The 15,673-nt window shown below is 35.4% G+C and overlaps 3 protein-coding genes across 4 annotated transcripts; 2 read left to right on the forward strand and 1 right to left on the reverse strand.

Moving 5' to 3' along the window:
- The first annotated feature begins 289 nt into the window (after positions 1 to 289).
- LOC106357305 (glycine-rich cell wall structural protein-like) lies at positions 290 to 2,431 on the forward strand. Its single transcript, XM_013796989.3, has one exon. It carries the CDS (start codon positions 1,108 to 1,110, stop codon positions 2,179 to 2,181), a length of 1,074 nt encoding a protein of 357 aa, XP_013652443.2. The 5' UTR covers positions 290 to 1,107; the 3' UTR covers positions 2,182 to 2,431.
- A 5,833-nt stretch (positions 2,432 to 8,264) lies between these two features.
- On the forward strand, positions 8,265 to 10,740 carry BNAANNG09230D. Its single transcript, XM_013794450.3, has 5 exons — positions 8,265 to 8,600; positions 8,748 to 9,128; positions 9,370 to 9,401; positions 9,482 to 10,459; positions 10,527 to 10,740. The coding sequence occupies exons 2-5, from the start codon at positions 8,774 to 8,776 to the stop codon at positions 10,551 to 10,553; spliced, it is 1,392 nt and encodes a 463-aa protein (XP_013649904.1). The 5' UTR covers positions 8,265 to 8,600; positions 8,748 to 8,773; the 3' UTR covers positions 10,554 to 10,740.
- Positions 10,741 to 11,170: 430 nt separating this feature from the next.
- On the reverse strand, positions 11,171 to 14,305 carry LOC106354496 (BEL1-like homeodomain protein 3). 2 transcript variants are annotated; one of them, XM_013794446.3, is made up of 5 exons: positions 13,980 to 14,305; positions 12,838 to 13,626; positions 12,093 to 12,469; positions 11,950 to 12,010; positions 11,171 to 11,857 (listed from the first exon to the last, which is right to left on the reverse strand). In XM_013794446.3, the coding sequence occupies exons 2-5, from the start codon at positions 13,546 to 13,548 to the stop codon at positions 11,456 to 11,458; spliced, it is 1,551 nt and encodes a 516-aa protein (XP_013649900.1). In that variant the 5' UTR covers positions 13,549 to 13,626; positions 13,980 to 14,305; the 3' UTR covers positions 11,171 to 11,455. The 2 variants fall into 2 exon arrangements, with proteins under 2 accessions (XP_013649900.1, XP_048592225.1); XM_048736268.1 differs by having other exon boundaries at positions 14,151 to 14,301.
- Positions 14,306 to 15,673: the final 1,368 nt, after the last annotated feature.

The following is a 15,673-nucleotide window of genomic DNA, read 5'->3' on the forward strand; positions in this document are numbered from 1 at the left end:
TAGCATTTCAAATACTCTTTAAAATACTGATTGAAGTTTATTGACATGATAAGAGAACGTAAATACCGAAATTACCCATATATGTTAAGAAATACCACAACTACCCCTAATATCATCATTTGTCATATACTCCAGATGTCCTTTGCTGAACGGTTAATTCTGGTACTATAGATGGGTGATTTTCATGTATTAGAAACAGCCAAACCAAGAAAAGTTTCAACTGATTTTTTTTCTTTGGTCAAAAGAAAAGTTTTAATACAGCCAAAAAAAATCTAATTGCATTAATTAATATAGAAAGTGAATATAGCAAAACAAGGGAATAAATCTGAATATTTTAAGAAATTTCAGATTTTCACACAGAGAAAACAAAGCTAAGTTTTCCTACATATAAAAATTGTCTAAAAATGGTTATTGGTTTTACACAGAATCATTTAATTTTAAAAATTAATACCATAAATGTACATAAAACTACATTAGAAAAACAACTGGAACCTCTCAGCAGTCAAATCCTTTTCTTTCTTTCTTATTTTCCCATAATATTATGAAATTTATTCCTAGTTTGTATTTTTATCTTGTAATAGAGTTTTTTCATTATTCACTTCTTTCCTTCTCACACTATAAAACCCCTCCCAAAGTTTTACTTCTTCCTCCTCTCTCTCCAATACATCACTCGCTCTCTTCATCGCATCATCCTCTTTCGACCATCTTTACTCTTCTTTTTTTTCAGTTTTCTCAACAATATTAAAACCTGTTGTATCATTTTTTTCAAATACTCATGTTAAGAAAGATAAGATCTTGATGTTCAGACATTAATGTCTCCAGTGATTAGCGAAGCACTTAGATCTGGCTTAACTATAGATTCATCTCTTAGACGCAGGACCCATCTTGTTCAATCTTTCTCCGTCGTTTTTCTTTACTGGTTCTATGTTTTCTCAGAAATCATCTCTCCTTTAGCCATAACATATAGCCTATAAACTATATATTATATCACTTTTCCAGATAGCTTTTGCTTAACCTTAATCATCAGGGTCTTGCGTCTTTTCAGTTGAACTAGTATTTTCGTGTTTTTGTCTTTTTAAAAAAAAAAAATTAATTTGGGTATCTGTAATGATGAATAAACCGGAGATGAGACCGTGTCTGACCTGTAACTGGTCGCCGGTTCTACCGACCAGTTTACCAAACTCCGATCGCGTGCAACGTGATCTGATCAACGAGCGGAAGAGGAAGAGGCTGGAGTCCAACAGAGAGTCGGCGAGGAGGTCGAGGATGAGGAAGCGGGAGCATCTGGTGGGTCTAACGACTCAGCTCGAGCAGCTGCGCAAGGAAATCCGCAAGGCCACCACCGAGGTCGATGTCACGACGCAGCACTACACCAAGATGGAGGCGAAGAACTCCGTTATGAGAGCTCAGGTGACGGAGCTAAACCATCGCCTGAACTCCCTCAACCAGATCATCGCTTTTCCAGAGTCGTACTCCTCCGCCGCCGGAGGATTCGGGACGGTGACGGGGGGCACCGCCGCCGGAGGTTTTGGGATGGAGACTGCTCCCTCCGCTGCCGGAGGATTTGGGATGGAGACTGCTCCCTCCGCTGCCGGAGGATTTGGAATGGCGACTGCTCCCTCCGCCGCCGGAGGTTTTGAAATGGCGACTGCTCCCTCCGCCGCCGGAGTATTTGGAATGGCGACTGCTCCCTCCGCCGCCGGAGGTTTTGGTATGGCGACTGCTCCCTCCGCTGCCGGAGGATTTGGAATGGCGACTGCTCCCTCCGCCGCCGGAGGTTTTGGGATGCCGACTGCTCCCTCCGCCGCCGGAGGATTTGGGATGGCGACTGCTCCCTCCGCCGCCGGAGGATTTGGGATGGCGACTGCTCCCTCCGCCGCCGGAGTATTTGGAATGGCGACTGCTCCCTCCGCCGCCGCCGGAGGATTTGAGATGGAGACGGGCTACACCGCTGCCGGAGGATTTGGGATGGAGGCTGGTCAGGGAGGAGGAGGTGGATTTTACGACGATGGCTGGAGCAGCGGAGGAGGAGGTGGATTTTACGACGATGGCTGGAGCAGCGGAGGAGGAGGTGAATTTTTCGACGGAGCGATGGACCCTTTCGATCTAGGGTTTTATGACGAACCACCAAACATGGCTTCTGGTTCGACTGGTGTTGGTGATGTTCTCAACCGTTGGTAAACTCAATGTCACAATCACCATCATCTAGAGAGAGACGAATATGACTGACATCAGGGTGTAAACTTGTAATAATCTTATTATAGATGATGTGATGCTGGGTGTTTAGATTATAAGATAAAGTTAACTAAGGCTTAACCAGTGTTGTAATGAACATAAATGTGTAGTATGAAGATGGTGATGTGATTGTAATTGGGGGATATATTATTTAAGTTTTTTTAAATTAATGATGAATAAATATTATATATTGACCTTTTTCTTGTATTTTCTGCTTTCCTTATTTGGAAGCATTCGTTGCTCTTATTAGAAAGATGAAACTTTGGCTGGTAGTGAAGAATGATAACAATGTGAGACGGTTCTATCCAAGGTGGTTCGATTTAAAAACGTTATATAGAGATGGAATATTATCATTATTGTGCTCGAGACTATAACTGACCAAAGTGTGATAGATAATGATGTATTTTAGTACTTACAGCAAAATGGATTGTGGATCATGGGCCACTCGAGTTTTTTTTTTTTTCTCAAGAATCTAACGTACGAGGCACATAATCCCAGTTTCTCAATAATTTCGTTATTATATTACGTACATGATTATTCTCTGATTCAAATCCCCCATTAACTAATGTATATGACTGCTTAGAGATATAACCACGTTTACCATATAATTTTTTAGATATGACGTTCTCTAAAAGATTGTTAAGTACAAACAATTCTTCAAAACTATTTTATCCTTGTCAATGATCTTCGATTGTTTTCCCAGATGTTTCTAAGGGATTCCCAGAAGGTTGGTTAAAGTCTTAAAAATAAATTAGTTAATGCTAGACTTATATGGACATGCACCACATTAACCAAAAAGGTCGAGATCTTTGATTTGATGTTGATGAAGAAGACATGTGGAGTGATAACATGTCTGCTATGTTGTTCCAGATATTTGTTGTAGATATGTCGTTGATAGATTTGATACCCAAATGTCAAGAGCAAGTGAAGAGGATATGACATATTGTTTAGGGAGACGTAAACACTATAAATATATTAGAACTACTTGACAAAGCTCAAAAAAAGCCCTTTCATCTCGGCATGAAGCGTGTCGTGGAAAGGCTTCTATGACATACTTTTGCATCCTAGAAGATTCACCCCCATTTGATCCCTAGCTCTATCATAAACCACTGACTAAGTCATAATCAATCTAAGATGCATCAATTTGACAGGTCAGAACTAGGTATCCATGGAAATGGCTGGAATTTACAACTATAATTATTAGATATCATGGGTCATCTTCCTCCTATTTGAGGTTTTCGTCTTCTCAGTTTCTAGAACAACTAATTGAAATGTATCTACTGGTGAGATATCTTTTCTATCAAAATACTTTATTGTTTGTTTGTTTTTTAAATTGTTTCAGATAATCCGTGGAAAATGTCAAATTGTGGTACCATTTTTTTTTTCATCTAAATCAAAAATTTGTGTGTTTGGTATATATATGTATTGGAAAAAATACGAAAGAGATCGATAATCTGATAAAGCCAAAACCTAAGAAATATAGTTGATAGATTTTTCTAGACTACTACATTAGAGTTCAGATGATTTTTTTTCCGTTAGAGTTCAGATGATTAATTTCTAGATTTAGATGTCAAATACAATATAACATATGGCTATTTTATATGACCAAAGTAAATATCATACTAGTCAATCATCTTACTATATAGAAATGTTAACGCTAATAATTAGTAAGAGTAAAATGAATACCGATATTACCAAGATTATACAGTGACTAGCTTACAAAATTAGAATGATGTAAGTTTTAATGAAGCCTATAAAAACAGGGTTAGGGTGTCAGGGTTATAGTTATTTAGATGTTAATTATGAAATATAATAATTTAAATGAATAACATGACATACAAATTTCTAAAAACATATTATAATTTTTTGGAAACTTGTTAAATATTTATGCAGTTTTGAGACACATTAAGTCGGAAAAATGTTATATTACTTAAAAATATTTACCAAAATAAGTTTTATCTATACTATTAAAGCAGAATTCTTACTAGGATTCTGCCATTAGATTTTGAGTTATTTACAATGACATACCATTGCTATATTAATTAGTATAAATAAATAAATAACCTAAAATCTAGCTTAAAGAAAGATTTAATCAATATATTTAAATGTCACCAACCGTAAATAAATCAATGATCATATCTTTGGCCATTAATGACCTGATTCTACCGAATCTATAGTTTTGTTACTATAAACGAGGATTTCATAACAATACATAGGTATGAATATTTTTGATGTTCATTATTATTGAATGAATATGTTTGGGCACTAACATCTAAATAATTATATCCTCATATTCTTATTTAAAAATGATTATAGCACAAAATTTTAAATTATTTAAAAAATGATTAAAACACGTTTATATTATATAATATGTCAGCAAACCCGGTATATATAGATGCATATATTTGGTATTGATTTTTGTTAAAAACGGTTTCTATATAAACCCAAATAAACATTTAAATATTCTAGGAGAAAAACTAAACACATAATCTTATATTATTATTAAATAAATAAACACACATAATCTTATATATCTTAATCAGGATCTGTTTGGCTTTGATTTGAGTCTATTCGGATTTCAGATTTTTAGGCTTATAGATTTAAACCCTATTCTAAACATTGGAGTTTGGTTTGGGTATCCATTTAAATTATGTAAACAATTGAAAAATTAAAATGTACCTTAAATTCTAAAAACCCGAAACTTAAATAATATAAAACATAAAAATTTAAATAATGTAAAAGTAAATATATAAAATTAAAATAAAACTGGATTTATTTGGAAATTATGATGGAAAACAAGTTTTTAGATATTTCCGGTGTTTTGAGCATTTTAGGGTTCCCGAAATATTTTGTTCAAGTCGGGTTTGAATCTGGTTCTTCCTATATTAAATTGTATACCCAATCATGTATTAATCAATTTTGGTTTAAGTTCGGTACTACTCTTCGGATCGGGTTTGATTCAGTTCTTTGGGTCTTGATATGTTGCCCAGCTCTATCATTTATGATTAAAAAAAATTATAAAAATAAAATTTGACCAAAGCAAGACATAGACGATGTATTACTCCGTTTCAGTTTTTAACTTTTAAAATAATCTAAAACAAATGAGAGACATGCCAACGCTTATTTAAATAAAACTTAAAATATATAACTTTAGATAGAAATTATAGTTTATAATAAACTAAGTTTTGTAAACAAATAATCCCGCGCTTTCAAAGCGCGGGTCAAAATCTAGTTTATGCTTAAAATAAAAACCAAAATGTCTGCTATTAATTAAAAACAACATATGAAATCTCTAAACTGTAAATATATAAAATATGATCTAAAATATAAAATCCAAATATTTTAAATCATGAAACTAAATAATAATTTAAGATTCTCATTGAAATTTCATAAACTTTAATTAAGAACCAAACTATATACTCATATCTAAACCTAATTAAATCATGAAATCTAACTATGAACGATAAATCTTAAGAACTTAAACTTAAAGCCACAAAATTATAATATGAGCATTCTAAACCCTAATATTTTTTTAAAGTAGGTCTCATTGATATTTGTTCCAATTCCTGTATTTGTCTTATAATTATCCACAAAACTAAGCACTTCCCATGATAAACACACATAATAGGTATCTAAAATTAAAAATAAAATAAAATTACAAGTTGTTTTTTGTTCATTCAATTTCTTAAGCCTAATATATTTCATTTATATCATTTATTCAACTTTTTGTTGGAAAATACTATTTCCCCTCGGATATTTATTATTAATAAAATCACTATTTAAAGTTTTGTGTGTGTGTAAAATCATCATTTGAAAGATATTTTATCTGTCTCATATATATAGATATTCAATTGACTTCTTACTATACATTTTGAAATGTCACACATCAAATTCGTATGGTATTACACATTTTTATTAACACTGAATTATTATTCTTTATTTGAAATTATGAAAATATTACATCAGCCATTTTACAACATATAAATCTACCACCTTACGAGAATCCACACAAATTTATATGCACCATATTTTTTTTTTGTAAATTTATCTCCATTAAAATGGATAAATAATAATCAATCGTATCTTTAATATTTAAATTCTAGACTTCATGTAAAAACATTTATAAATCCTTTTAAAAAGCTTCCACATATGTGTATTTAGTTATAAACTTATAATGATGATATTTGATGAGATAATTTGACAAAAAAATCACCCTCAATGATAGCCAGACACCAAAAACAATACTTTACATTGACTTTTACAAATCTACCATGCAAATAGGCTTAAGTGGTCACTGATGAAATGATTAAACCAGAAACAAAAAAGTTTAATGTTAATCAACCTTGAAAACTCATATATGTTCAATGAATCCACATACCATGTTGATTGGTGATTTTGTCCTTATTTACTTGTTGCACATCATAATATAGTATACTCTGTGAAAAGGAATAAAAATTTTGGGGGCAAGTAGATCTTCGTGTGTCTGACTTAGCGTAAGAATAAAACTATATTTCAGGGTAACAATATGTGGAGTATATTTCTTTGTCGCCACCATAGTTGATTGTCTTTGATTTTCAATCGCTTTTTCTCCGAATAAAACACGTACGAAAGATTGATCAGAATCGATTCTTTTGATAGTTGCACCGTCCACTTCATTATTTTTGTTGTTGGCATAAAATTCATTTATCCACGATTATATTCCCGTTAACACTAGGCACTATAGCTACATGTTTGTAAGTTCGCTTGCAGTTATGAAAGAAACAAAAAGAATGTTATCTTCTTTTTGAGAAAGGGTAAAGAGAATGTTATTCTAGTATGAAAGAGACGAGTGTTAAGTGGGACATATAACCTAAATATCCTTTCGTGACATCTAAGCTAATCTTTCCGTCAAAAGTTTACATAGGGTTACCGTGATTCTTGGTCAAGAAGGATATAATCAAATGTATCCCTCTTGGTCACTGGAGATCTCCGACTTTTTACAAGTTTTCAGCAAGTGTTTTACTCCGGTTTACCCGAAACACATTAAACCGGGCTTGTTTACATATGAAATAGACACACAATTAAGTTTAGATGGGCTATACTGCAAAAAGCATCGTGGGAATAATCTGTCATTTACGTTTTTGCAAAGGTTGTTGACCAGTGAAGAGTTCTGGCCCAGGCTTGTTTGTAATGAACCCTCTGCTATTTGGGCCCTATAGTAAGTAAAGACACATTCCTTAAAATACTAGTAGTAGATTTAACAATTAATAATCAAATCTACTGTAAGAAAAGTTGCAAAATCGCACTAGATGTGCTTCCATATGCGGGGACAGGGCCCGATTTCATACTATAAATTTTATAAATTTCAAATAAGATATATTAATTCAAAAGAATAATAAGTAGTTTCAGAAAGCAACCTAACAACAATAGAAATTAGTTCGTAAGAAACTTACTTTTAGTTAAAAGTAAATAGATTCATATTTTAATAAATCAGAACAAAATTTTCGTTTCATATTTTAAAGTTTATGTAATTAATACGTATAAATTATTTAGAGAAATATATGTAGGAATTATTTGCTTTACAGTTTTCAATTGTTTTAAAGTCTATAAATCTCAGACTTGAAAACATGGTGTGGTCAATTGATCTAACCTAGCTGCTGACAAGTTTTGGCATATATACATTGATAAAGATATTTAATTCTCCATTAATTTTTCTCCAACTGATGAGAGTGGGTGAACAAATATACTACTGGAGAGATGAGAATAAATTAGTAGCAGAAACAATAAAGGAACAGCCATTAAACATTTTTCTTTGAGTATTAAACAATAAAGTCTATTTATCTAAAGGATTAAATAATTTAATTTGGGGACAGAAAAGTTTTGGCTTTTGCGGCTGTGGAGAAACAGTAACACGTAGAGCGCACTCCCCGTGGTCCAGAAGCCAAGCCACCCACCAATCTCTAGTAATATTCTCTTAACATAATTAAATTTTTAGAAAATGGTAACTAAATCTATCATATACAACTTCAAAAAAAAAAATTACTTTTTTTTTGTTTATTTTTCAAAATGTGTTAACTATCTCTGTGTGTTACTAATGCTGATTCCAAAAGAAAATTAGAGAAAACTTTAACATAAAGCAAAAGTAATAAAAAAAAGAAAAAGCGAAAATAAAAATAAATAAATAAAAAGAAAAAGAAAAAGAGAAGAACGTGGCACAATTCCCCGTGCGTGCTTCTTCCTCCTCACCCCCCAGACGCAGACGCAGACGCACCACCATAACTCCCCTCTCTCTCTCTCTTCCCTCTCTCTCTCAGATCGATTCTGTTTCGCGCCGATCATCATCGTTAATCTCCGCCGTTCATTCTCCGCCGAATGATCCATCTCCCGTACGTATTCCCCTCCCTTCCTTATAACCGCCGTTGCTGTTTGAATCAAAATCCTTTCCACCGAATTGACCTAAGAATCATCTCACGTTGACTTTTTCTTCGTTTCTTGTATTGAATCTAATCTCAGATCGAATCTTATTTGATTAGGTTCGATTCAAGGAGAAGAGAAGACTATGGGTTCAGTTTGTTGCGTAGCTGTGAAAGACAGGAGGAAGGTCCCTCCTCCTCCCAGTAGCAGCGGACACCACCACCACCACGCTGCCGCCGGGGCCTCTCTTCATCGGAACTCGGCGTGCTCGCCTCAGTGGAGCTTTCGAAGGGATGTTAATAGGAGGCGTGTGGCTGATGAGATCGAAGGTTCGCCTTATTATAGTAGAGAAGGGCTTAGTATGGATAAAACGTCGTCGTTGGGGTCTGAGAGAGGGACTCGTTCTGAGGGTGGAACTCCTCCTCCTGATGGGACTCCCTTTCTCAAGTCAGGAGCTCCGGAGATGGGATCCAACTCTATGATGGTCCCACCTTCTTCAGGTTGTTGCTTATGATCTTTAAAGTCTTTGTCTTTAGTCTGTTTGAGTTGTTATTAGCGGTTTGGTTCATTAATGTATGAGTAAAGCTTGCAACTTTAAGTCCTTCTTCAGGTGGCTTATGATCTTAACTCTTTGTCTTGAGTCTGTTTGAGTTCTTCCTAAGCATTTTTTTTACTGTAAACAATCAAGCTTGCGGTATTGTATTCTTGCTTTGTCTTATGTTACTCTTTTTTGTGCTGCAGATTCATCCTTGGCAAGCCATGACCCCATTGAGGTGAGATAATCTACTTTACATTATAGTTTGAGCTTGATTTGGAGGTTTACGTTTCTCTTGTGTTCCTCTTAATGTTTCAGGTGAAGAGTTTTGCTGCCTCGCCGAGTATTGTTCCGTCAGCTCTTTCCAAGCCTTTGTTCTCCTCGCCATCTCTCTCTACTCCTGTTTGTGACCTTTCCTCGGCTCATACTCGTTTGCTTCCTCCTAAATCCACACCATCAAGACGAGCTAGGCGTTCACCGGGGCATCAGTTGTTTAGGCAGGTTTCCGATAGTCAAATCTTAGGATTCAAATCCCCGAATAACAACTACTCAGTCTCTGAAGGGAGGTCGTCCTTTAAGCTTTCGACCTGTAGCAACGACTTCGCCAACGGATCCCATTACGCTTCCTCTGAAGGTGGATGGTCCTTGAACACGTTTTCTGAGCTCGTGGCGTATTCTCAGAGGGAGAGATGGTCGTTTGATAGCGAGCACTTGGGTTCCGGTAGAAGGAAACTTAGTGGTGGTGGTAGCAGCAGATTCTCCTTCTCCCCTTCCGTTGTCGTCGATCAGCAGAACTGTGGAGCTTGCTCGAAGCTATTAACCGAGAGGTCTTCTGTGGCGAACTTCGAGCTCCCGATCGCTGCTGTTCTTGCTTGTGGTCATGTGTACCACGCTGAGTGTTTAGAGACCATGACTACCGAGATTGAGAAGTACGATCCCGCTTGCCCCATATGCACGATTGGGGAGAAACGGGTTGCTAAGATAACAAGGAAGGCTCTAAAGGCAGAGGCGGAAGCGAAAGCAAAGCATTACAAAAGATGTAAGAACCGTGTGGTGGATAGCTACGGCGAGAGTGAGTGCGATGAGTTTATGTTCCAGAAGACAGGGAAAAGAGAAGGAAAATCTCTGAAGATGGAGCCTAGCTCCAGTAGCAAAGGCCCGTCAAAGTCGTTCTTGAAATGGCATTTCGCTTCTCTCAGCTCCAAGTGGAGTAACAACCGTTTGTCCAAAGACTCTGCTTTGAAGAAAGGGTTTTGGTCTAGACATCGTAACAACCGTTCTTCATCAAGCATAGAGGTAAAAGCTTCATCTTCTCTTTGCTTATTTAAAAATGGTCTGATAGTAACAATGCTGCACATTTCAGGGACTTAACCAGACATCTCAGCTTTAAGGAAACCTCTCAGATCAGTGGAATGTGAGGTTATGTAGGAAAGCTTTGTAAAAAAAAAAACAGAGTGAGCTTCACAGCTTTAGCCTTTAGAGCTGCGTCTTTAACTTGTTTTGTTTGGGATATTTTGTGTGTTTTCAGTGTAACTTATTGGGATGATTTTTTTAGTTTATGAAACAAACTTTAATCATTTTAGAGAGATTTGATAAATTTTTGCCTCACATTTACAGTGTTATCTAAGTTCTGTAATCTACATGTTAAACATGCTTCAAAAAACAAATACTATAACAGTAGATGAGAATACCAAACTCGCAAATATGTTTATGTTTTCACACTTGTATAAAGTTTTTAACTATTTATTTATACCACAGTGAAGATTATACATAACATTACAATTATTGCATACCAAAGAGAGTGCGTGTCTCAGCGATGGATTTTAATTTGTATCAAGGGTGTTAACGGAGATGGGATAGGACTTTTGAAACATCGCTTATGTAGCCCATTGGGCTTTCTTCATTTTAAATGAAAAATGCACGACAAAAAATTGTTTGGGACCCGGGACGCGCAAATGTGGCGACCAACCAACATAAGATCGAAATGGATAAAGAATAGACCTACAGTTTTCACTCTTGAAAAGTATATATGTTTATTATACCTACCACCATGAAGATTATACACAAAACATTACAATAATTGCTTACCAATGTGTATAGACGGCCCAATTTCATATACACATGTAAAGGACTAACACCTACAGTTTTCACAAATATATGCAACCATGAATATTACAGATTTATATGGTGCTGTATATATATATATCTCCTATGTATAAAAATGCAAGAAGCTCTTTTCTTGCGCTTCAAGAATCATACTCCATCCAATCCAATCACTGGCATAAAACCTTTTTAGACAACAAAGTCGTGTAACTGATGGGGATTAGAGAATCTGCCATCTTGTTGGTTTCCAAGGCCAATGTAGCGGTTGTAATCATCGACACCAAACCCTTGATAGTTCATCAAGCTGTCGTAGTCTCCAGTAGTAGTAACACGGTCTGGTTTTGGATCTGTGAAGACAAGGTTTTCTTCAACAGCAGACGTATATGCAATGTTGTTGTTGTTGTTTCCTTGATGATGTTGTTGAGAAGAATAAGAGTCTTCGTGTTTAAGCTGGGATGTTTCCTGCATTTTGTTCTTGTCTCGGTTAGAGTTAGAGAGTAACTCTGATGCATCTCCAAACTCTTCTTTATACATCTCTTCGATCATCGGTTTCCATAGCCGAACTCTCGCGTTAATAAACCAGTTCGCAACCTAAATATTGTCAAGAAACCACTCAAATCAACGAAAGACTAAAGACTGAACAAACAACAAAAGTGACATCTCAGCCTTCTTGTGTTATCTACCTGGTTTTTTGATAGTCCTGTCTGCTTAGCAAGCATGATTTTCTCTGACTCCTTAGGATATCTACAAAAAAAAAAGAAGATTAAACTGGTTAATTAACTAAGCAAAGAGAATCTAGAATGCTGTCTCTTAATCAAACACTTACGGATGAAGGAAATGCTCAAAGAGCCAAGCGCGGAGTATAGAGACAGAGTTTTCGGGTAAGCCTCTTTGTGGTCTCCAAGATGGTCTAACCATTCCAAGCTGTTGATGCAAAGCTCTCTGTTGTCTCAACCTCTGATCTAAATACCTAAGACGTGGTATCCTCTCTCCTTGTTCTTCAGACGTTTCTTTCTCCCCAAGCTTCCCTCTTATCACCTGTATCTGCTCCTTTATGGCGTCCCGCAAGCAGCGGAAATGGCGAGAGATTCTGTTCAGAGCCACTGATGTGTAAGGCTTGGCTGCTCCATGACCAGCTACCATCTCGAAAGACGAAGCTACAGCCTCCATTTGATGGTAGTATTGGTTGTACCTCTTATCTACCTGCAAAGTTTTCAAAAACAATCATAAAACATCAATGTAAGGCCGGTTAACACATAGTGGAACGAAACATTCGCTTTGACCTCCAAGTTTTTAATATGTATAAATTATCTAATTTTCAAATCGGTTAAAAATACATATGTATTTGATTATTTAGTCTACCTTTTATCTTTTTATCTACCTGCAAATATTTTTAACAAACAATCAACACCAACAATATCATTGTTGAGATCTCATATAAAAAATTTAAAGAACCGAACACTAATATATAAAGGAGATCGGTAATTCACTTATCACCAATTAATTTTTGTGGTGTCATGATACTTAACAATTATGTTTATAAATTGTGGCTTTTGATTAAACTAATGTACCTCATCAGCCATTGTTAAGAGCTTGTTCTTCTTGCTCTGAAGTTCTTGACGTTCTTGAGGCGATAACTCCTCTGGGAATTTCTCGTTCTCTGTGTTGTTATTATTAGGCCCATTAGTAAAGTCTTGACCCTTGTCATTGTTGTTGTTCTTGGTCTTCTTGTTACTCTCACCCAGTTTCATATCTTTCCTGACACTAACGACTTCATCTAGCAACTGTTGTGTTGGTTTAAGGTAACGAGACCTTAGAACGCTGCTCACAAACCCTGATGTCTCGTAACGGTAGTTGTTGTAGTATCCAACTCCATTGCTGTAACCAGTGGAAGGAAGCTGCTCAGCTTGATGTTGATGATGGTGATGGCTCAGGCTCTTCCCATTCTCATCGTTACTGTAATTCAATTGGTTCGAGAGATTCTGGTAATGGTATTGGATCTGGTTACCGAGGCTCAGTGAAAGTCCTCCTCCTTGAAAGCTTAGATCGTTGCTTGAACTTTCATTGAGTCCTGTGACGACGACGTCGTTTGTTGGTGGGATAAATACCATCTCGTGTCGTACACCACCATCGGAGTTAGGGATATCGAGACCGCCTCCTCCGCCGGAGAAAGATGCGGCGGAGGAAGAAGAAGCTTGTTGCTGTTGTTGTTGTTCGTTGAGGTAGATGGATTCTTGGTACAGAGGTTGCATGCCGACACTAGTTGGGTAATAAACCGCCATGTATTTTATTACAAAATGTATTTTATTACAGCGAGTCTTATCTCATCCAACTGATCACTTGTCTGAAAATGAGATTCCCTGTAAGAGAAAGAGAGAGAGAGACGTGTAAGTTAGAAACAAGATTCTTTGTTAAAACATCGTATTCTCACGCCGTAATTACAGATGGAAAAGTTCAAGAAAATAAAAAAAATAAATGAAACCCAGAAATCTCTAAATTAGGAAAGAATTAAAACCCTAATCCTTATATAGGAGAGGATGATGAAATCATGAAAGATCCATATATAATAAAGTGTTTATTTTCTTCTGATGATGATTTCATATTTTCATGTACGATGATGATAACATGGAGAAGACGATCATTGATTCATTTCTTTCCAAAAGAGGAAAGCTTTTTGAAAAAGAGAGAAACACAGCACAGATCAATCAAGAACCTGAGAGAGATTGTGGATGTGGCTCTGAATCAGGGAACACAAGAAAAGAGAAGAACTTCGTAATAGTCGAAGACAAAAAGAGGTGAAGACACCCAATCCCAAGAGACGATCAATTATTGCAATTATAATAAACAAAATTATTCTCTACTTTTTTGTGTGTGTATCACTCACAAAGAACAAGAACCAACCCATCTTATCATTGGAACCTCGACAACAAACACCAATTTTTAAAATTATTTAAAAATAATCTTTAACGAATATCAACCATATCATAATAATCTATGAAGAAAATTTGACAATCTCTACCAGTAATATTTAATTTTATTCGAACCGAAGAAGCTTCTATATCACATTTATTAATATTATTTTGTTTTTTTTCTGTGCCAACCATTTAGCGAGTAGCACGCGTGAAGCAGAAAAATCACTTTATTTATTTTTCTGTTTAGTTTTTGTAGATAATAGAGAATATTTTTGCAAAATCCGACTTATATACATTTTTATTTCAAAATACCGATAAACAAACTAAAATTATTGAAACGGCACGAATATCATTGACTTGACTTGGTGCGTATATAATTCAAACAAATAGTGGAATTTTTTAAGAAAATGAAGAAAAGAGTTGAATTTCGTATTGTATTTTTTTATTTAGAAGTTTAATAGCTTGGACACAAATTCAAGCAACCTTTGAATTGTTTTACTATTAAATTTGTCCACCAAAGTTTGATTGAGTTGTTAACTAGAGCAACTCAAATTAGTCGTAGTTGTGCTGGTAAAATCATAAGTTAGTGTGAACCAACACCATATATATTTATTTCGTATATAATTGCAAATCCCTGTTTATAGGCGAGCATGAAACTTGTGTTACGTGCATGATACATGAAGTAATTGTTAAAGTGATCATAATGGTGTCGAGAAATTTGTAATTTAAATCGAATAAGCATTTTTAGGCGTATCATACTGTTTATACAAGTCATACGTATTATGTTTGCGTCATACATCGGGCACGCATTTCTTATTAAGTGACGTGCAAAGGAGGAAATTAAATAACTCCATTTTCATATTTTCTGATTTTTTACATAATACTTAGTAAATACAGACGGAGAAAATCAGTTTATTAAATATTGATGTTAACTTGCAAAACCACCCTTGCAGCTAGAGAAATTTTCTTTGTGGGAGGTAACCAAAAGAATTTGATTTGCCAGACGTGTTCTTTGAGGAAGAAGTGTGTCTGCTCAATTGCTTAATTGAGGGATTAAGGGCCTTAACAACCAGTTGGTGACTATCCATTCCTTCCTTGTAAAGAAAAAATCAACTATTGACTAAAAGAAAAAATATTTTCTTAAATGGGATTATCTACTAATATATACTCCTATATGACATGAGGATGATACATTATTCACAAACAATTAGATATGTATGACACTATATGATATGTATTTATTCAAAAACAATAAATTGCAAGTGTTTTGAGCTTTCTGATAGGTCGATTCCTTGTCCCAAGGGATCTATGGAGGTTGTGTAATAAATAATAAAAAGATTTGAAATAGAAATGATGAAAAAATGAAATAAATAAGGTAGATGTGTTGGACGCGAGGTTGGTGAAAGTTGCCAAAACAAAAGACTTGGACGCGAAATTGCCTTGTGGACGCTAACGGAAGGAAGCTTACGGCTTTGTGTCAATACTAATAAATATT

Source organism: Brassica napus, chromosome A7 (assembly GCF_020379485.1).
Source record: "Brassica napus cultivar Da-Ae chromosome A7, Da-Ae, whole genome shotgun sequence".
NCBI classification, from domain to species: Eukaryota; Viridiplantae; Streptophyta; class Magnoliopsida; order Brassicales; family Brassicaceae; genus Brassica; species Brassica napus.